The 22,042-nt window shown below is 44.9% G+C and overlaps 1 protein-coding gene across 4 annotated transcripts in view; it reads left to right on the top strand.

Annotated features, from left to right (window-relative positions):
* Positions 1-22,042, top strand: part of RIMBP2 (RIMS binding protein 2) — a 338,869-nt gene that overhangs the window by 272,905 nt on the left and 43,922 nt on the right. For all 4 annotated transcript variants that reach the window (XM_044989706.1, XM_044989705.1, XM_044989709.1 and 1 more), the window contains 4 exons: positions 4,270-4,379; positions 7,096-7,908; positions 21,046-21,197; positions 21,566-22,033. In XM_044989706.1, the coding sequence (XP_044845641.1) occupies positions 4,270-4,379; positions 7,096-7,908; positions 21,046-21,197; positions 21,566-22,033 (1,543 nt within the window). The remainder of the gene's footprint in view (positions 1-4,269; positions 4,380-7,095; positions 7,909-21,045; positions 21,198-21,565; positions 22,034-22,042) is intronic.

Genomic DNA, 22,042 nt, shown 5'->3' with positions numbered 1-22,042 from the left:
GCAAGTGGCGGGCGGGGAGGGTGAAAAGGTGAGTGGCAAGGGAGCCAGTGGCTGGCTGGCGGGCAGGTGGGTGAGGAGGCGAGTGGCGAGGGAGCCAGTGGCTGGCGGGCGGGTGAGGTGGCAAGTGGCGGGCGGGGAGGGTGAAAAGGTGAGTGGCAAGGGAGCCAGTGGCTGGCTGGCGGGCAGGTGGGTGAGGAGGCGAGTGGCGAGGGAGCCAGTGGCTGGCGGGTGGGCGGGCGAGGAGGCAAATAGCGGGTGGCGAGGATGAAGAGCCGAGCAGTGAACCAGCGGTGGGCAGGAGGGTGAGGAGGCAAGCGGCGAGGGAGCCAGTGGCTGGCGGGTGGGTGAGGAGGCAGTTGGCAGATGGGGAGGCTGAAGAGGCGAGCGGCGAGGGAGCCAGTGGCTGGCGGGTGGGTGAGGAGGCAGTTGGCAGATGGGGAGGCTGAAGAGGCGAGCAGCGAGGGAGCCAGTGGCTGGCGGGTGGGTGAGGAGGCAGTTGGTAGATGGGGAGGGTGAAGAGGCAAGCGGCGAGGGAGCCAGTGGCTGGCGGGCGGGTGAGGAGGCAGTTGGCAGATGGGGAGGATGAAGAGGCGAGCGGCGAGGGAGCCAGTGGCGGGTGGGTGGGTGAGGAGGCAAGTGGCAGGTGGCGAGGGTGAAGAGGCGAGCCAGCGGCAGGCAGGGGGCAGTGAAGAGGCGAGCGGCGAGGAAGCCAGTGGCTGGCGGGCGGGTGAGGGCGCAGTTGACAGATGGGGAGGATGAAGAGGCGAGCGGCGAGGGAGCCAGTGGCTGGCGGGCAGGTGAGGAGGCAGTTGGCAGATGGGGAGGATGAAGAGGCGAGCGGTGAGGGAGCCAGTGGCTGGCGGGCGGGTGAGGAGGCAGTTGGCAGATGGGGAGGATGAAGAGGCGAGCGGTGAGGGAGCCAGTGGCTGGCGGGCGGGTGAGGGGGCAGTTGGCAGATGGGGAGGATGAAGAGGTGAGTGGCGAGGGAGCCAGTGGCTGGCGGGTGGGTGAGGAGGCAAGTGGCAGGTGAAGAGGCGAGCGGCGAGGGAGCCAGTGGCTGGCGGGCGGGCGGGTGGGTGAGGAGGCAAGTGGCAGGTGATGAGGGTGAAGAGGCGAGCCAGCGGCGGGCAGGGGGCAGTGAAGAGGTGAGCAGCGAGGGAGCCAGCAGCGAGGGAGGAGGGTGAGGAGGTGGGCGGTGGGCGGGGAGGGTGAGGAGACAGGCAGCGAGCCAGCGGCAGGCGAGGAGGGGTGAAGAGGCCAGCGGCGGGCAGAGGGGGTTGAAGAGGTGAGCGGCGAGGGAGCCGGCGGCGGGTGGGCAGGCAGGGGTGAGGAGGCAAGTGGTGAGCCAGCGGCAGGTGGGGGTTCTTGGGGTGGGCATAGGGGTTTCTGGCAGGGGTGGGAGGAGGTGAGTGGCAGGTGGGAGGAGGTGAGCAGTGGGTGGGGGACTGAGGAGGGACGCAGCAAGCCACCAGCAGTCCAGGGGGTTAGGAGGGGTGCAGTGGCGGGGCCAAGCAAGGAGGGGGCGGGACCTGGGACAGAGTGGGGGAGGAGCGGGGGGTGGACTGTGGGCGGGGCCTGTGGAGTGTCCTCTTTTTGAATGTTCAAATATGGTAGCCCTAAAAGTAATGATGTATGTATGCGCAAAACAGAGAGAGATAGACACATGCACACCAAAGCAGCTTGTTCGGACTGACTCTTGGGTTATCTCAGAAAGCAATTGAAGAGAATACACACACACACTGAGTTTTTGCAGGCTAAGGATAACTGTGTTGCTGTGGCTACAGCCTTCAGCATATAGGCTGTCACTCTGGTTTTATTGCTTGAATTTGTTTTAAACAGATTTTCATTTTTACCTTGTTCCCTTAAGACTGTCTGGGCAATCATTCCACCATCAGGCTTCCATGAATGTTAATAAGCTGTTTATGGGAAGGCAGCACTTTGAAACAGTGGACAAGAAGCTTTCTGTTTCCCTTTTGTTGTCATACTCTGCACCATGGAGGGAGGGGGTTGTAAAATCCTTTTCTCCAATATGCTGGTTATGTTCCCCATTTGAACATGAACTTATTCTGTGCTCTGCTGCTACCGTGTACAGCTCTCCTTCTAAAAGGCTTTGTTTTGCAGCACCGTCTTGTTTTCTCCATGAGCAATATGGTCACCCTAACAAATCGATGACTGTTTAGGAGTTGGTAGTGATAATGCTAAACACAGAAATTCATAGTCTCTGCAAGGATTTGAGTTCAGCTCCTCCTGCTGCAAAAGCAGAGCAGGGCTGGAAGGGGGTGGGGACACGGACATTATTTTTATCATTTTATTTATGCATACAGATGCATACTGTGGGGTGGGGTTTGAGGCCTGATGCAAAGCCCCCTTTCAAAGATATCTGTTGACTTCAGTAGGCATTGTATTGGGCCATTAATCCTGAAGTTCTGATGGATACAAAGATATAAACTGTTTGCTGGCCTACTAAAAGCATAAGAATTTCAAGGAATTATTGCAAGCATGATTATCCTTCATGGGTATTCAGAAGGACTTGACAATTCATAATCTAGTACAAATGTCTGATAAATGCTTTATGCCTTCTAGAAGCTTTTCTCTGAGTGCGAGTCAGACTTTGCTATAATTGATTGCGTTATGGAGAAGAGTAATTCATGAAAATAGCAGATCCTGATAGAGATGATTTAGGAAAAGACCCATATAAGGTTTTGTATAGTTGTTTTAAAATTCAGTAAAGACATAGGCTGGGATATTCAAAGGAGCGTAAAAGGATTAGTTAGGTAAATTATTTGTAAAGAGGTAAACAGTGAGGAGGCAAAGTTTACAGATGGTGCAAAACTACTCAAGGTAGTTAAATCCAAAGCAGACTGCGAAGAGTTATGTAAGGATCTCATAAAACTGGGTGACTGGGCAACATACTGGCAGATGAAATTCAGTGTTGATAAATGCAGAGTAATACAAACTGGAACACATAATCCCAACTATACGTACAAAATGATGGGGTTTAAATTAGCTGTTACCGCTCAAGAAAGAGATTGTGGAGAGTTCTCTGAAAACATCTGCTCAATGTGCAACAGCAGTCATACAAGCTGGACAGAATGTTAGGAACCATTGGGAAAGCAATAGATAAGAGAATAAATATCATAATGCCACTATATAAATCCATGCTATGCCCACAGCTTTAATACTGCATGCAGGTCTGGTTGGCCCATCTCAAAAAAGATATATTAAAATCAGAAAAAGTATAGAGAAGGGCAACAAAAATGATTAGGGGTCTGGAACAGCTTCCATAGGAGGAGAGAGTTAAAAGACTGGGACTATTCATTTTAGAAAAGAGATTAAGGGGAAATATAATAGAGGTCTATAAAATCATGAGTGCTGTGGAGAAAGTGAATAAGGAAATGTTATTTTCCCCTTCACGTAACACAAGAACCAGGGATCACCTGATGAAATTAATAGGCAGCAGGTTTAAAACAAACAAAATGAAGTGCTTCTACACACAACGCACAGTCAACCTGTGGAACTCCTGGCCAAATATTGTGAAGGCCAAAAATATAACTGAGTTCAAGAGAGAGTTAGATATGTCCATCAATGGATCCCCATTGCTCTGGGTGTCCTTAGTCTCTGACTGCCAGATGCTGGGACTGGATAATTGCCCTGTTCTGTTCATTATCTCTGAAGCATCTGGTGTTGGCTACTGTCATAGAATATCAGGGTTGGAAGGGACTTCAGGAGGTCATCTAATCCAACCCCCTGCTCAAAGCAGGACCCATCCCTAACTAAATCCCCAAATGGCCCCCTCAAGGACTGAGCTCATAACCCTCGGTTTAGCAGGCGGATGCTCAAACCACTGAGCTATCCCTCCCCCTGGATAGGAAACTGGCTGAGATGGACCATTGGTCTGACCCAGTGTGACCGTTCTTATGTAAACCCTATGGGGTAGGGACCCTCTTTTTGTTCTGTGTATTCCTAGCACAGTGGGATGCTGCTCCATGGCCAGGGCTCCTTGGTGCTATAGTAATACAAATAATAAATAACAATAATATTATATAATAAAATATAATATAATATATAAAGGTGACTCCACTCCCCTAGGCTCCCTGCTAAAATATGTATTTCAAAAGGTGAGGCAAGAAGATGGGACTCTAGAGCTACTCTCATGTGCAGCCTTTAGAACTACATTCTGCTGTACGGTTATTATTCAGTGATGTGTGGTTGTAACTCACTAAATACACTCATTGCCTGAATGAAGTTTCCATCTGTGCTTCAATGCAGTTACAACCCGTTTGATGGACCGAATGAAAATCCAGAAGCAGAGCTCCCCCTTACAGCAGGAAAATACCTCTATGTGTATGGAGACATGGATGAAGATGGCTTCTATGAAGGTTTTGTTTATTTATATCTTCTTATTAGTTTATGTTGATTTGAAACAATTTAACTCCCATACTGAGTTAAAAATGACAAAAATCAATTGATAAAATCCCCCATCATCATCCCTTTAATTAAGAGAATTTATGCACCAGCAAAGCATCTCCTTCCACTAATTTATGAGACTCCCTGAACCATCAGCATTTCCCATTTGGCAAGATTTGTGCTGATAAGAAAGCGTAGTGAGATTTCAGTTTTTGCCTCAAAGATCCTTGACTCTCCTCAAGCTGTGAATATTTGATTCCTCTAATCTATGTAGAATTTCCTCTTGCTAGACACTGATACAAAGTCATATTGGAACAAGGTGGCAAGTAGTGGTTTGATACAAGCAGATTAATGACTCTGTGAATACTGTTTACTTTTCATTCACTTTCATTCTGAAGTTGCTCCCTGCGACATCGACTTCATATCTTATCTTTTCCACAGGTGGCTGCTCTTCATTTAAGCTGATGTGGTCTTGAGCAGTGTGTCAGATATCAAACATCATTAGCACTCAATGGCTTTTCTGAATTGACAATTTAAGCAATACGATAAAGGTTGTTGTGACCCAGTCTTGCAGAGCACTGCAGTGCATGCATAACTCGGCTCAGATAAGTAGCCTCATTGCGTATGTCTACACTGTAATTCCAGGTTTAGTAGAACTCAGATTAGCAGAGTCTGGGTTTGTAACTCCAGTTAGAAATGGTTGAACACTTGGTCCCAACTTGGGGCTCCAACATCTACACTGCATTATGCAGGCCCGAGTCCAACAACCCATATCCCAGACTTCCTATTGCTCTCCCAAAATGTGGCTGCTCTAACCCTTTGTTTGTGGTGCAGTGTGGGAAAACTTGCCTGTCCGGAGGACAAAGAAAGTCAGCCCATAGGATTGTGGGATACTTTTGTTGGACTCCCAGAGCACGAGAACAGTGGGGCTGCATCTACACTGCAAAGCAATAGGGTTTGAACTCTAAGTACTGGCATGACTCAGGCTCAGACCCACCACCCGCTTGAGATCCAGGGTCTGAGCCCTGGGTAAGTGTGATTTGTGTGTAGACAGAAGGAAGGTTAGGCTTGAGCCTTAGTTTGAACCCTCGGCTTACATTGCTGTGTAGACATACTCATTGCCTACAGAGGAACTGCATATGAGGAAAATTATATACATGATTAAGTGTCCTGCAGAACTGGGGCCTTGGTTTCTTTTATTTTTGCTTCCCATGGCAAGGTATGTACGAGACAACACATGTTGACCCACTTTTTAATTTGCTCCCTAATACCTACATTTAAGGCTGGGCATGTGTTTCATGAAGATTAACAATGATAAACCAGTTGATAAGTAATTTCATTGTCTAAAAATATCAACTTTATTTGTACCTCAAATAACTCAATATTAGCTAGTGACAAAACAATTTATTTGGTGGCCTAAATGAAAACTATAGACTTTTGCTAATAAATATTTTGAACTCAGGAAGACCCGCCAATGTGCGGTATTTCACTAATGAAATCCAATTAGCAATCGCTGAGACATGCTCGTATACAAATATGACTACACATGCAATCAAGTGTCCCCATTGAAATGAATCCTTGTGGTCAAGGCACTGGACTGGGACTCAGGAGACCTAGGTTCAATTTCTGGCTCTGCCACAGACTCCCTGCGTGACTCGGGGTATGTCACGTAGTCTCTCAGTGCCTTACTTACTCATCTCTAAAATAGGGATGATAATACTGTCTTGTCTATTTGGACTTTTAGCTCCTTTGGACAAGGATCGTCTCTTATTTGTGTAATTCTACAATGCCTAGAGCCACGTGGTCCTGATCTCAGCTGAGGCCTCTCAGTGCTACTGAAAGACACAAAATAATAAATTCAAAGCAACTTCACAATGTGAGAGATCAAATAATCCTGTTCATGTTGCTTGAATCCTAGGTTGTGTTGTATGCCTGAGATTCTCATGGACTTCAGTGAAAGTGGTTAGCACGTGGTTTAATTGTGTAACAGTAATGGGGTCTTTGTAATGTGAAGGACACTGCTATTGGACCTTCAATGGAAGGTGAGGAGAGGCTACCTGCTTTAGTGTGCAGATTCCAGGCTGAGTGTATTTTGGGAATGGATATTAGCAGTATTCTACTGTGTTTTATAACCACTTGGATCTGTCAGCTGGATCAGTAACTCAGCAGAACAAAACAGTTACAACCACTGAGGTCTTTTTCTTAAAGAATAATGTCAATAGCAAGAGAGCAAAGTGAGCAAAACCAGAAAGTAAAAAAAGCATGAACAGAAAACGCCCCACCTTTGGAGTTCAACCTAGTCCTTTGATCGCTGTCTGAGAAAGCAGACTTTCCCAATCAGCCTCTTTAGGCACTTTTTCTGAACCTCTCTGCCAGGGAAGGGAGGACATCTGAGCTGCCGTTAACCCGTTGTTCACCAGGGACCTGTCAGTGCCTTGCAACCCCTTACAATGACCTGCAATGCAAAATATGGCTGCTTATACCTTGAAACAGGATTTTAATCAATAGCATAAGTTTGATTTAATTCATCTTCACCTAATAAAACTGATCTGCAGTATTTCATATTATTTAATGTACTTCTTCAACCCAACACTACCAGAGGAGAGAGTCTTCTAGAAGACAGCGTGGCTGGTAGTGTGAGAGGAGTGTTCTTTTGTTAATGATATTTGGGTTGTTCTGTCTCACCAGGTGAACTTCTAGATGGACAAAGAGGACTGGTCCCTTCAAACTTTGTGGATTTCGTTCAAGATAATGAGTCCCGTTTGTCAAGCACCGTAGGCAGCGAGCAAGATCAGAATTTTATCAACCATTCGGGTCATGCTTTGGAAGGAGATAGTCTATTGGAGCTCAATCCGCCGAGTCACATAGAGTCCAGTGTAATCAACAATGGCACGGGAACTCTTGATATGAACATTGATGAAATTGGAGAAGACATTGTGCCTTATCCTAGAAAAATCACCCTTATTAAACAACTAGCCAAAAGTGTTATTGTGGGCTGGGAGCCACCAGTAGTGCCACCTGGATGGGGAACCATTAACAGCTACAATGTCCTGGTTGACAAAGAAATACGGATGAATGTGTCCTTTGGAAGCAGAACTAAAGCTCTTATAGAAAAACTTAACATTGCTACTTGCACATACCGAATATCAGTTCAGAGCATTACGAGCAGGGGTAACTCAGATGAGCTACTGTGCACTTTGTTAGTTGGGAAGGATGTAATTGTAGCGCCCTCTCATCTTAAGGTGGACAACATAACCCAGATTTCCGCTGAGCTGTCCTGGCTTCCTACCAATAGTAATTACAGTCATGTGATCTTTCTGAATGAAGAAGAGTTCGACATTGTCAAGTCTGCTAGCTACAAGTACCAGTTTTTTAATTTGAAGCCCAACATGGCCTACAAGGTGAAGGTCATGGCAAAGCCCCATCAGATGCCCTGGCAGCTTCCTCTGGAGCAACGGGAAAAAAAGGAAGCCTTTGTGGAATTTTCTACATTGCCAGCAGGTTTGATATTTTTTTTTCCTGTCCCTTAACTTTGCAATTACAATTGCTCTAGAAATGCCAGGTGCACCAAGACTAGTCCAAATAAAACTCCTTCAGAGTCTAAGTTCTGAATCATCCTCATGCACAAAAATAGTAATATAAAGCATTCCTTCCCATTGTTGTGTAATTAATTACTAGTATAGCCCATATTCCTGCATTTGGAGCTGCCTGTGTAGATTCAGTTGCAGCAAGGCTGTAGTTTGCCTTTGTTGTTAGAACACTGTGTGTACTGTCACATATTTCTCAGTCTCAACCTACTGAAAAGTCAGGAGGTTTCTATTAATAATGATCTAAAGTTGGGCTGATTCAATTGAACTTAATGGCTTTTAACTGATTTGTGATTTTAGAAAATGAAAATCGGACATTTATTAATAAAATGCATTTTGCACATCTTAAGTAACAAACAAGAGCTGAGTGGCTTGCAGCAAAGCTCCTGAACCTTGGTGTCTCAGTGTGATAATCACTTTTCTAATGAGATATCTATTATGATACTAAAAATACTTCACTGCCAAGGGTGGTAAATTAGCATAATTGGCGTATGCCAAGTTGCATAATCCTGCATTTATTTGTGCCATGACTTCTGTGAGGGATTGGAGGAGAAGTAAATACTAACTGATAATAAAGAGATTGTCATTTAAAAAAATGGATAATAACATTTGAACTGTTTTCTGCACCTACCTCTGGTTCAGATTGGTACAAAGCTCTTAGTAATTGAAAAATTCTTGTGATATTAGAATTACAGGGGTCTTGTCCATCAACATTTTCCTAACCCTAAGGCCTGATTCTGCAACTCTTACATGAAGTAACACTTGCTCACCTTAGTGGTCCTGCTATTTGAGGTCTAAGAGCCCACAGTATTAAAATGTAGTAGACAATGTTTCATTTGATAGAATCCTAGAAATTAGAGATGGAAAAATCCTTTTAGGGCATTTCTAGTTCATCCCTGTCCAGCTTCTACAGCATTGTCCACCCCTCTGTCTAGAGACTGGGGTGTTTCAGGAAGATACCCCTGCCAGATCATAAATTAGAGACATCCAAGTTTATAATAAATAAATAAATAAACCCCGTAAGTACTGTGTTCCCGTATGCTGCATGTTCATAGCCTGCTCAGAATAACCTCCCTGGGTTTCTAATTGATCTACCTATAGAAATGTGAATAGCTACCGATTTTCGTGCCATTTTCTTTGTCTACAGTTAATAATATTTCTGTAGTGCTTTTCAGCCGTAGATCTGAAAGCACTTTACAAAGGTAGGTCAGTATCTTTATTCCCATTGGGAAAATTGAAGCACAGAGATGCTAACTGTTTTCCAAGATCACGCGGCTAGTCAGCAGAAGCACAGGGAGTAGAACTCAACTCTCCTGACTCCTGTCTGGTGCCCTGTCCACAGACACAACTTGAATGTTTAAAGCTAATAAATCTGACAGACTTTAAAAAGCCAGGGGTAGTTGGTTGTGTTATTCCATGCTGTGTTTGATTACCAACGTTTGAGCGACGTTATCAAACTTGCCCCAGCAACTGAAGGAGACCAAGGAATATTTCAGAAATGAAGCTGAAATAATGTAACACAAAATGGTTTGTAAGGACGGTCACAGAATTGATGGTATGTGTGACGTGAGCAGCGGCACGATCCAGAGATCATCACCAACAATATCTGAAAGAATTCAAACAGCTCCCCAGTGAGGAACACCACTAATAAAGACAATGGCAACAATCCACCTGCACTGCAATGCAGTTGCTTTCCTTCGTTCATCTACCTATTGAAAGGAGCCATTTGCAAGGAGAGAACTTCTCATCTACTCAGACTTTCAGAGGCTTGACTGCCTTAGATGCAGTTCAGAGGAGATGTGGACTACATGTGGCTCATGGTGAGTGAAATTTCAGTCCAACGGCATATATTGTTCTATGATTTGATTGGCTGCCTGTTGTGATAAGATTTCAGCAAAGTAACTGGAGTCGATTCTGTCTCCCTCCCCGCCCCCATTCAGGCGGTTTACGTATAAGGAGACATGCAGGATAATAGCAGTGCCCAGTAGGGAGCTAATAGGATTTTAACTCAACTGTTTTGAAAATGCATTGGTTTATAACTTTGCACAAAAATATCCTCAGCCCAGGCATGAATTGTGTTGTAAGAAATGCAGCTTTAAATCATTTTGGTAAAGAGTAAAATAAAAGATAACTTGGACTCTTTGGTCACTTCTAAAAACACTGGGCTTGATTTCCTGCCCCCCACAACCCTCCTGCAGGGGGTGTACTATGCACACCCCTACGCCCACAGGGACAGCTGTGCTGGAATGTGAAATCACTGCTGTGGGAGGGCAGGTGGCAGTGCTGCCTGTGCCTTGTGCGCGAGGGGAGGGGGACTGGCAGATGTAAACTTGTATATAGGCTCTACTGCACTGATTTTTAAATTGTGTGGTGCACAGCCAGGGCGGGGGGAGGTTAACAGGAGGTGCAAGGTGGAGCTAGGGGCTGTTCAGGCAGGGCAGGCAGCAGGGAGAGTGAACAGTGTCACCCCAGTACTCAGTGGGGGTTGGGACAACCCAGTCTTGCCCATCCTAGGTGCTGCTCTTCACCTCTTTCCCTCCCTGACTGCTGGGGGCTACCTGCTGGCTCTCCCTGCTTCTGCCCTGTCCTGGTCCAGACACCTGGCCAGCAGCAGCCTCATGTAATTTAAACCCTCCCGAGCCCATGGGAGCGAGTGGCTCTGGGCAGGGGGAATAGAGGGTGCGGAGTCCAGCCCCAGTCCGTTCCATGCTGCTGTGCCATGGGCTTCTTCGGGGATGGAGCCAGCTGGATCCTGCCACCGCCTTGGATGTGAGCTGTCAGCTCCCCTTGTTGAGTCACTTTGTGCCCCAGATGGACTGATTATGTGACTCCCAAGGAGAAAGGGGTGCAGCAAAAAAGCTGGGGAACTTCTGCTCTACAGGAGCCAGCAGAAGCTGTCCAGGTGATGCTCTGAATCAGTACATCTGGGTGCCGTGACCCCCTCCCTGGCTGACTATCATAGTGAGTTACATACTATGGACCATATCATGGCATCATACTGGCGTAGGATTTCTGCTTCTAAGTGTGTGACATCATCCAACCCTCCTCTGCGCATGTGCATAAATTCCATTGACGTTACTGGTGGTAACACAGACATAGGGCTGGTCTACACTATGGGGGGAAATAGATCTAAGATACGCAACTTCAGCTACGTGAATAACGTAGCTGAAGTCGAAGTATCTTAGATCGAATTACCTACCATCCTCACGGCACGGAATCGATGTCCGCGGCTCCCCATGTCGACTCCGCTACCGCCGTTCGGGTTGGTGGAGTTCTGGAGTTGACAGGAGCGCGTTCGGGGATCGATATATCGCGTCTAGATGAGACGTGATATATCAATCCCCGAGAAATCGATTGCTATCCGCCGGTACGGCGGGTAGTGAAGACGTAGCCATACACTCCCAAGGGGGAATTGTTACTTCTGTATGTGGTGCATTGCAAGCCCTATTAGTGGAGAAATAGTTTCAGGTTCAACTCTGAATCTTTTGCTGTGTGAGTTCAAGTCATGCTCTCAGCATTATCTGTATTTCATATGCTGAACATGAACAGTAGAAAGTGCTGCTTAATCGTATAGGTGCAAATCCCGAGGGCCTTCCTTGGCTTTTACTCTCTTACTAAGGCAAATTTCTGTTGAAATGTAGGAATTTGCCTGAGAGCTGATCTACGTTGAAAATTGACAGTGAATTCTCCCATTGACCTAGCTACCGACTCTGAGGGAGGTGGATTAACTATAGCAACAGGAGAAGCCCTCCCATTGCTGCAGTGAGAGTCTATACTGAAGCGCTACAGCAGCGCTGCATCTGCGGTGCTGTAGCGGTTTAAGTGTAGACATACCCTAAGTAAGAATGGGGTCAGAATGAAGGATCTGAGGAGAGTTAGCCTGCAGATATCCCCATACCATTTTTTCTACAGCAGTAACTGAGTACAGTCCATTTCTTTAGAAATCTGAAGTGTTCCCATTATTTCTCTTTTCATCATAAAGAACAATGAAAGAAGAGAAGGTAGCTTGACGATTCACCCACAAAATACAGCAAGGAAGAGGACTGTACATATTGAAGAGACCCACTTAGAGACAACTTCCCAGTCCCAAATGCTATACAAACCTAGCCAAATAAGCATGCTGTGATGGTGCCTATAAATATGGTATTTTCAACAACCAAGGAGAGTAAATTGCAGCAAGGGGAAGAAACCAATGGCATACGACACTTAGGGCTGTGTGCAACAAAATGGAAAATGTCAGAATGGAAGGTTTGCGCATTCCATCCTATTGTCCAATTTTGCTTTAAAAAGCCCCCAACATCTCTGAAATTATATGGACTGTAGTTCACTGGGCCTGATCCTGCATGGCATCAGTTGAAGTCATTGAATGGGAATCGGATAAGGCCAGTCAGTGACGAGGGGGCCTCATCAGTATTTACCAACCCTTCCGCACCTGAGAGACGTCTTTTGTGAAAATGGTCACCAAATATTCACTATAGTCAGTGCTGACAACACTATGTAACCTGCTTTAAGCCCGGGTAGCTCTTTGTCTCCCCCTAGTGGCTAGATCATGTAGAGTGATTTCAGGCAGCTATGGCATAGGAACTAACAGGCAGCAAAAGCTCATGCTTTGAGATCCACGTGTCCCAGGGTTATCAGCCCAGCCAACCAGGGGCATTGTTGCAAATCCATGTCAGTTTCTGATTGTTTCACAGTGTAGTAAAATTGTCCATGATGAACAGCTAACAGTTTCAAGTATCAGCGCGGTAGCCGTGTTAGTCTGGATCTGTCACAGCTAACAGTTTGGTTCTTGAATTTCAGCATTATAGATATTGAAACAAAGGGAGATATGTCTTGAAATAAGGGGCAGAAATAGAAGTTAAAATTACAGCATGTTCCCTATTTTCCTCTTGCAGGTATTATCAGAAGTAAGCAACCATGTTTCCCTGCTTCTAAACCCCAGGTAAAAGGAGGAGAAAGCGAACATGGATGGAAAGAACGTCAGATGTCTTAATAGGGCTGTTCTTACCATCTTATATGTACAGATTTACTCTGTGACCCTGGACTGTTCCCCCACCTAAACCACAACCTTATGATCTATCGTGTTAAGGAACGTACTTCAAAGGTTATTTTAAAAGATGCTGAGAAAGTAATAAAGATAGTTTGTCTGAAGGGCACATTGTTATTGTGCTGCTTTGAGGAAAGATGCATATGGGTGAGTAGGTGTCCCAGGGTCTAGTGGTTGCCATAGCAAATGTCAGCTTTAGTAGACAGTGCAGAGTGAAGCACAGCATAAATGGCCACAGGCAGCTGTTAACTTTCATGCTGGCATTTTCCAAAGGGCTTCAAAGGGGCCTACTGGTGAATAAATGGGGTTACTTTCTTTGAAGGTTGGAAAGCCTCACGCTGTCCTGCCCTGATCAGTAGTGTGTACCCTCTCCAGAGAAAACCACTTGTACTAAAAAAGGGGGGGGGGGAGTGCTATGTGAATTCTGAGCAAGTTGAACAAGGCGACCAGCCACGTTCCAGAGCAGTAGAGGGCAACTGCCTTAAAAATATAGGCCCAAGAGAGGCTGCCCCTCACTGATTCCACTCACAGCACAAAAAGTCATATGTTTGCATGATTAATACTTGAAAACACACATCCCTTTTATCTGATCAACAGCTTTTTAAGTGACTCTTTAGTGCTGCGAAGGTTGATCTTTAGTTCTTGGTCCTCCAGAGCACTTCCGCATGTGCTTAAATTTAAACACTGATTGGTCCTTTCCTCCCTTGTGCCCACCCCCGCTTTAATTTAAACCTCTGGCTGGATCTTTTGGAGTCTCTTGCTCCTCTTTAGCTGCCTGCCCCATCTCTCTCCCTGTCATCGTAGTATAGGAACTGTGTTTTTAGGATGTCTGGTCTGACCAATCACCTATTTTAGGTTCAAGAAGGAATTTTTCCATTGGGGCCAAACTGGCAGAGGTCTGGTGGGTTTTTTCACCTGGCAGCATCTAGGAGGTGCAATTAGGTTAAACAGGAGTAGGATTTAGGCATTAGTCATCTATGTTAATGTTTAGTTCATCGCAACTTGCAGCCAGTGTCCAGTGCGGATGAAAGGCGAGAGGGCCAGTTCCCAGAACTAAGACCCCTGGAATTTTGTTGGTGGACCTTGAGCCTGTGGGAGAAGGAGAGACCTGAAATCTTCACAGACCAAGGTCCCTCGTTGGTATCCTCTATCCCCCTCACCAGGCAAAGGTTGAGAGGATTCAGAAAAGTAACCTTAATCATCGGGGTGGGCTCAGGAGAGTCTATCCTGAGTTATAGGTTATATGATGAGAGCCCTGTAACTCCTCCATTGGGCTCACATAAATGCCTGGTATGTGAGAATTGGAGGAGATGGGGTAGCTAGCACCCCTTCTCAGTGTTAACTTAATAAAGTTACGATCTGCTGCTTTAACCCATCCCTCAGTCACTGGCATGTCCTGATCAGTAAACACCTGCCGCAAATATTTGTTGTCACCCATATGTATTTTATATCATTCCATTGTTTCATCTCCTCTCCTAGTGCCTTTGTTTAGTGGATTAAGCTCTTTGAAAGTGTTGATGTTAAGTTAAAATAAATAAAAGAAGCCCCAGAATGCTCATCATTGTTCCTTAAAATGAATTGCCACAGTGCTTTGATGCTGACCATGGAACTGCTCAGTAACAAATGTTCCCAGGGAAAACTGCTCTTAATTTTAGCAATGAATTTATTAGCGTAATCAGTCATTCACATGAAATTAGGTACAGTATAAAAACTCAAGAAACAAGCTTCTGAAGATATTACAATGTGGTACATGTACTTTAATAGCTGTGTGACATGGCTAAGCATAATTAACGATTGGTTTTATCAGGGCACTAGCTGAATTGTTTTGGATTGACAAGCTCCTGTGTAGGCAGAAGTTGCACACATTGCCTTGTGCTTAATTCAGCCACTCTTTATGCTTTGATTCTCCATTTAGTTTGATCAAAACTTCAGGAAGCAGTTTATTGGTTTTAAAAAATAGCACTATTTTCATCACTTTTAGCAGTTATTATTGTGTAATTCAATTAGTGGCTAAAGAAAGTTGCCATTTAATTAATAGGGAAGGACAAAATTCTGAATGAGATTGGAGGGGTTGGCAGAGAGGGAAACAAGACCAAGGAAATATCTGTGATAGTGAAGATATCCAGAGATGGACAGTGGAAAACAACTAGAAATTTGGAAAGATGTCCACGTGAGAAGAGATTGAAAAGATTGGAACTGTTTAATCTAGAGAGGAGACAGTAAAGAGGTGACATGATAGAGGTATCCAGAATGATGATTGATATAGAGGAGATAAATTGGTCATTCCTATCTACCCTTTCTTTTAATACAAGAACAGGAGGTAGCCCATGAAACTGAAAGGTTATTTAAAACAAACAAAAGGAAATAGTGGTGTTGCTTTTGGTTTATTATTTTTTTATACACAACACATAATCAACTGGTGGGACTCACTGCCACAAGCTGACACTGAGGCCAAAGGTTTAGCTGGATTTTAAAAGGAATTAGACATTTGTATGAGGACTCGTACACAAACACACATGATGCAGCATAAGCTAGCCACTTGCTGCCTTGAACTAGGAAGAAATATCTGCTATGGGAATCGAGGATATTTTGTTTCCTGTACTTTTCACCTTCTCCCTTTGCAAAGACCTTGAAAAAGTATTAATTTAATTGATTTTTCTATTTTGACAAGAAGGTGAAACTGTAGCATAAACTGTAATGGAAATAAAAAGAGAACTGCAAAAATAATGCAAGTATCAGAGGGGTAGCCGTGTTAGTCTGGATCTGTAAAAGCAGCAAAGAGTCCTGCGGCACCTTATAGACTAACAGACGTGCATCCAACGAAGTGGGTATTCACCCACGAAAGCTCATGCTCCAAAACGTCTGTTAGTCTATAAGGTGCCACAGGACTCTTTGCTGCTTTTAAAAATAATGCAACAGTTTTAAATTGGAGACAAACCAAGATGCTTATTCAGTAAGTTTCTGAAGTTACTGCAAGCGTCATGCACTTTCCCTGATCACTCACATTAAATATCAGTGAAGCATCCCTGGTGATCCACTAGCACTTGCATAACCATGGAAAATATCCCTTTTGGTTTATGTACTTGCTGGCAAGATGGGTTGGTTCTAGAATAAGGATATGCATCCTATCTATCATCCCACTACAGTCAGGAACCCCATTGCCTCAAATCCCCTTCTGCTATCTCCTGCCAACTGTTAAGAGTCAGTTAACTTGTGTGCAACAGAAGATGCTTACTGGCCTTGCACATTTGAATGACAACGGTTCCCAGTGTGGATTTTCAAACTGCTGACTGATAGCAATCCAGCGTGATCACTGCTTGCTTTTCCTCTGTCAATGCAGCTCTCTTTCTGGTGTCCCTGCGCTGGAGAGCTGGGGCAAGCTCGGCACACAGATCCAGGAATTTGGCCTTTCACATCTGGAAGTCCTGCAACCTCTGCTCATCATCCCAAATCTGCATTATCATGTGATCCCATCACTCAGTGCTCATTTCTTGGACCCAGAAGCACCTGTCCACTATGTGGAATTAATCTGTGAATGCCCCCAACAACATGACACTTTTATTTGCTGTCTCCATCATCCATTCCTTGTCTTCTGGCAACTCGTCTTCATCACCAGATCACTGGTTGTAATGGTAGTTGTTGAAGTTCTGCGGATACAGGGGAATCATATTTCCTGTACTAGCAACAAACATGAGACTTGCACTAAGCTGTGCAAAGTCCAGAGAGCTAGCAAGGATAAAAAGCAGTGCATGAAACTGGAAAGTTTTAAAAAGGCACAAAAATGATGGGCTAGAATAAATATGATGGGATGGAGAAAGTGGCATTGTGGGAACTTCACCCCCAGTTTCCAGAAATCCCTGGGTGAATTGCTGGTATCCTACAAAGCACTGCAAAAATTTCTCACAAGTCATTGCACCGGACTAGGATACCTACCCATGATGCACCACATCTTCTGTTGATGCAACAAGTTATTGTGAGGTGCTGTGCAGCATCAGTGCAAGCTGCCAAGTGCATTGGGCTCAAGCGCCATGCAGCTGTTGACTTTTGTAAGCTGACAGAATGTCAGATTACCACACTTTGTAGTGTAGACACAGCCATAGGGATATGCTTAACTTTAAGCATGAGCGTAATCCTTTTGAAATCTGGGATTACAGACATGCTAAAGTTAGCCAGAGGTTTAAGTACTTTGCTGAATGAGGGCCACGGAAAACTCAAAACGTGCAACCTACTGTAGTTGAGTCTTGATGTCTGTTACCTGCCACATGAGCCCTTCGGTTTTAAAAGTTGCTCATCCACCAACTCATCCATACTCCGGATTGATTTGGCTGACTCATTCCCACCAGTCTGCTGGAACCAGTTTAATGTCTTATGCACTGAGGTGGTGACTAGCTGCCTGATTTTCATGTGCTGGGTACCCCCATTTCACACAAACTTCTTGTGGAGTTATAAATGCACCTCTTAAAAGAATATCCTGGAGGTGCAAATTCTGTGGTGTTTGTATTAGGGCCTGTGAGGTTATTAAATATACTTCGTTGAGATGACACTCTCATAAACCACATGTTCCTCAGCCTTTTGCAAACACAGCACTTATGATTATACTTACAGTTAAAAACAAAGCCCTACAAAGTGGTCATTTAAAACTCAGGTTTCATGACTGACTGCCGTCTGCATGGAGAGATCCTTTGCTATGAATTAGTACAAGTCTCAAGAGGTTCTTTGGGTTGTGATGGACCGACATGAAAACTGGACAGCTCTCCTTTGCCTTGCTGGCTGAGCCGTAAGGAATTGACTTGCACTGGAGGAGCTGAAATAGTCACTGCATCTTTCAGCGAAAAAATTTCCTATTCCCCTCTCCTCTACTCAGCCGTGGTTTCCCGCGAACTGTAAGGTTGGCTTGCACTTGGACTTTACTCACAGGAGCACTGCAAGCAAGCCCCATTATAGTCTGAGAACCACCTTGCTAACCAAAAACACAGGAGAAAAGACGCAGCATGGATCACGCCACATTTATTTTTACAGGAATGGGAGTGAGATGAGGGGCTGTTTAGTTCTTTCTGACCTTACCTAAGCAAAGCCCCTTTCTGCGTATAATGATCTGAACTGTAACAAAATGGCTACAGTGGATAGAGGATAGAACTTGGTAACATCGATGGTCCTATTGGCTTCTTGCTAGCTTCCCAAGACCCATGTTTTACCTAGTTTACAGCTTCATCATTTTCTTTTCTCTAAAAACAAATGCCCACAGTAACAATATGTGCTGGTTCTTGTGTTGCCCTTGATAGATGAATTGAAATTGGTTGTGTTAAGTTCTATGTCAAAAAAAAGAAATCTGCAACTGCTCAGCTGTGTCCTCCACCAGCAATTCCAGAAAGATGGGGGTGGCCGCAGGTCACCCCCGCTTTGAAAGCTTTTTAACGTGCTAAACTTACTAGGATTTGACAGTTAAATTAACACAACAGGCTACATGAAATATACATGAACTAATAATCTCCAAGATATTTTTACTTTGGGTTTCCAGCCAAGACAGGGCTATTTATAGTAGGTTCAATAATGGGTTTGAATTAGGGATGTACTGAACATGCTAGTAAGTTAATGTATTTTCAATGCCTTAAAAGGCTGAGTTTTGGTTTAATTTGGTTTTCCAGGGCAGCGTGGAGGCTTTGAGCCTAATTCTCATTTACACTGAGGCCCCCTTCACGCCAGGCTGGTGGAATGGATTACGGTTATGCTGACTTTTATGGCCCCTTTGCACAGTGTGAATGAGAATGTGGCCCTTTGACTGTCTCACAGTCAAGCTGAGGAGTGGGAAGTTGTGGAGCTGATTTTACCTTGGAGGCTGGAGGCATTTGGGCAGGCAGAATGCTTCTGTGGAAGACTGCTCAGGGGCGGATCTTACACCTGCTTTTTGAGGTGTAGCAACAGCTCCACTCAGTGTGGCGGGTAGAGGGGTCAAGCCCCAATCCAGTAACGCCTCCTTCTGGGCATGGAGTGTGTTAACGTTTCCCTTGAACTCAGGGAAAGCAAACAGCAGGATTCAGCCTGCCCCTTTCATCCTCTGCCCTTCCCTTTGGCCCCTCCAATACACAGCCTTTCACAAGGGGAAATTACAGTCTGTCCCCAGCCGTAAGCTATCCCATCCTTTATAAAGCCATAGCCCCATGTCCTTGGATTTGACTGGCATTCTGTGTGTCTCTTGACACAAGCTTTCTTCTGGATTTCTGCATTCACCGTTGTTATTGTTTTCTCTACAAATGAAACCACAATTGTGTCCAAAATGGCAGGTAGTATTAAAAGTAATTCTCTGCATAATAAAAATGACAGTAAGTAGCACATATATTATTTTTAAAGGGAGCTGTGTTCTTTAAGGTGTATTACTCAAGGGATTTCTGCAGGCAAAGGACCCCCATGTTGTATTTTTCTCAGCAAGACGCGATCTGATACAGTGCATGGTGCTTCTGAATTTCATGCAATAGCTGGTTTGAAGTGTTTTCCTGTCCTCCTCCCTCACAGCCCTCCCACAATACTCACTAAGCAGAAAAGAAATCAGTAATATTTGCAGTAAGATGGTGTCTAATATAGGCACTATCCCAGCCCTTCCTTGCAGCAGCCTTCCAGGTATCACTGATGCAGAACAAAGGACATGTTATAATGTACAGTAGAACCTCAGAGTTAAGAACACCAGAGTTATGAACTGACCGGTGAACTGCACACCTCATTTAGAACTGGAAGTATGCAATCAGGCAGCAGTAGAGACCAAAAAAAATAAATAATAAGGCAAATACAGTACAGTGTTAGTGTAAACTGCTAAAGAAAAGGGAGAGCAACATTTTTCTTCTGCATAGTAAAGTTTCAAAACTTTATTAAGTCGATGTTCAGTTGTAAACTTTTGAAGGAAGACCCATAACTTTTTGTTCGGAGTTACGAACATTTCAGAGTTACAAACAACCCCCATTCCCAAGGTGTTCCTAATGCCGAGGCTCTACTGTACCACAAACACTAGTGCCAATCACCTGGGCCAGTTGTTTCTGCTGGTAATTAAACTAACACTAGTTTACTGCTGATCTTGCGACGGGTAAGGTGGGGTGAGATAAGGAAACAGCTGTGTATCAGCCTCACTGGTTCAGAACACTGCTGAAATGGGTCTGTTTCATTGTAATTTTGTTGTATTTAGCAAATATCTCAAGAAAATTCTGGTCTGCAGGGAGCCTGGTTCATTTTCTACCACCAGCACCTCCTCCTCATGTGCTGCTTCTACTGGTGGTGCTTTGAAATTTCAAAATCAGCTCCCAGCAATCAGTGTTCTGTACTGATCTGTGTCTCAAAGGCATGGCCCGAGGTAGTCTGTAGCCAGTTGTAACAGGTTTCCATACACACTAATGTGTCTCCTTGACAATTCTCCCACCACCTTTTATATTTACCTCTCCCCACATTCAAAAGAATTGAAGCACTTGTACAAGAGCTAGGGGAAAGGTAAGTACAGGACGAGAAACAATGTATTTCCCTTTCCATTTTGTGATTAAAATAACCTAGAGGGAGCAGGGTCTGGTAGGTAGGTCACTAGGCTGAGAGGCAGCAGATCCTAGGTTCAATTCATGGCTCCATGACTGACCGGATCTGGGTAAGTCGCATCACATCTCAGTGCTCTAGTTTTCCCTTCTGTAAAATGGGGCTAGTGATACTTAGCTCTCCTTTGTTAAAGTGCTTTGAGAATCATGGACCCAAATTAAAAGTGATGGATTTGACCCATATATTTTCCTAATTATTATTTAAAAAAAAGCAAGGAAGCATGTCTGGCTAATGAACTCAATACGAACCTTTCCCACAGTTCAAGGTGCGAGGACAATTAGCCCTGTTATGTATGAAAATGTATCTTCCCTATATGCAGACAGGGTGATAAAAAGTCCGCAGTCCTCAAGAATCACAGCGGACCTTGAAGTGGTCTGTCTAGTTTGAAGCATGAAATGTAAAATAATTGAATGGTAAACAAGGCTTTTGTTCTTCTAGGTCCTCCAGCTCCACCTCAAGATATTACCATACAGGCTGGGTCCACACCAGCTACTTTACAGGTGTCCTGGAAACCACCAACCCTTACATCCGCAGGGACCTCCAATGGAGCAAATGTTACTGGCTATGGTGTTTATGCAAAAGGCCAAAGGGTAAGCTTTCTTTTGCTTGTTACAGTGGTCAGCAGCTATAGATGTGCAGTTAGCTTAACAGGTAAAGGCAGCAGTTCATGGTTTGCCGAGTTGTTCTGGGTTTCACTGCAGCTATTTTGTCACTTCATTATTTGCCTGGTTTGTAAGTTGGCTATGGAGTTCCTGTATGTAAACTCATCAGGAAGACATAGCTGTTCAGACAAGCCTAGCTGAAGTGTTACAGCTGATTGGTGCGAATCAATACAGCCCTGCAGTGCTGATTATTGCAGCCAACAGGCAACACTTTGCAAGAGCATAGGAAGCCTTTCATGGTGGCGATGGGAGGAAATGTCTTTTCACACTTTTAAGATGCATGTTTATATGTTCAGGTGGCAGAGGTGATCTTTCCAACAGCAGAGAACACCTTCGTGGAGCTAATGAGAATACGGAATGTAGAAGCTAAGGAAGTTACCGTGAGAACACTTTCTGCACAAGGGGAATCTGTGGACTCTTGCATTGCTGCCATTCCACCTGACCTATTGGTGCCTCCAATCCCTCACCCTCGGACTGCTCCCAAATCGAAGCCATTAGCAAGTGCCGGGGCCCCAGATACCAAAGATGAACATTTAGGTCCACGTTTAAAAATGGATGAGTCGTGGGAGCAGACTCGTTCAGCATCCCCCATTCATGGACACACATTGGAGCCTCCTGCCCCCAACTTTCAAAGCCCGCTTCAGGGAAGGAGGTCTCCCTCGCCTAATCGAATACTCCCTCAGCCGCAAGGCACACCCATCCCGAACACTGTTGCTAAAGCCATGGCGAGAGAAGCTGCCCAGCGGGTTGCAGAGAACAACAGGGTAAGGCAA

Source organism: Mauremys mutica, chromosome 16, assembly GCF_020497125.1.
Source record: "Mauremys mutica isolate MM-2020 ecotype Southern chromosome 16, ASM2049712v1, whole genome shotgun sequence".
NCBI classification, from domain to species: Eukaryota; Metazoa; Chordata; order Testudines; family Geoemydidae; genus Mauremys; species Mauremys mutica.
This window is presented reverse-complemented; position numbering and strand designations above follow the sequence as displayed.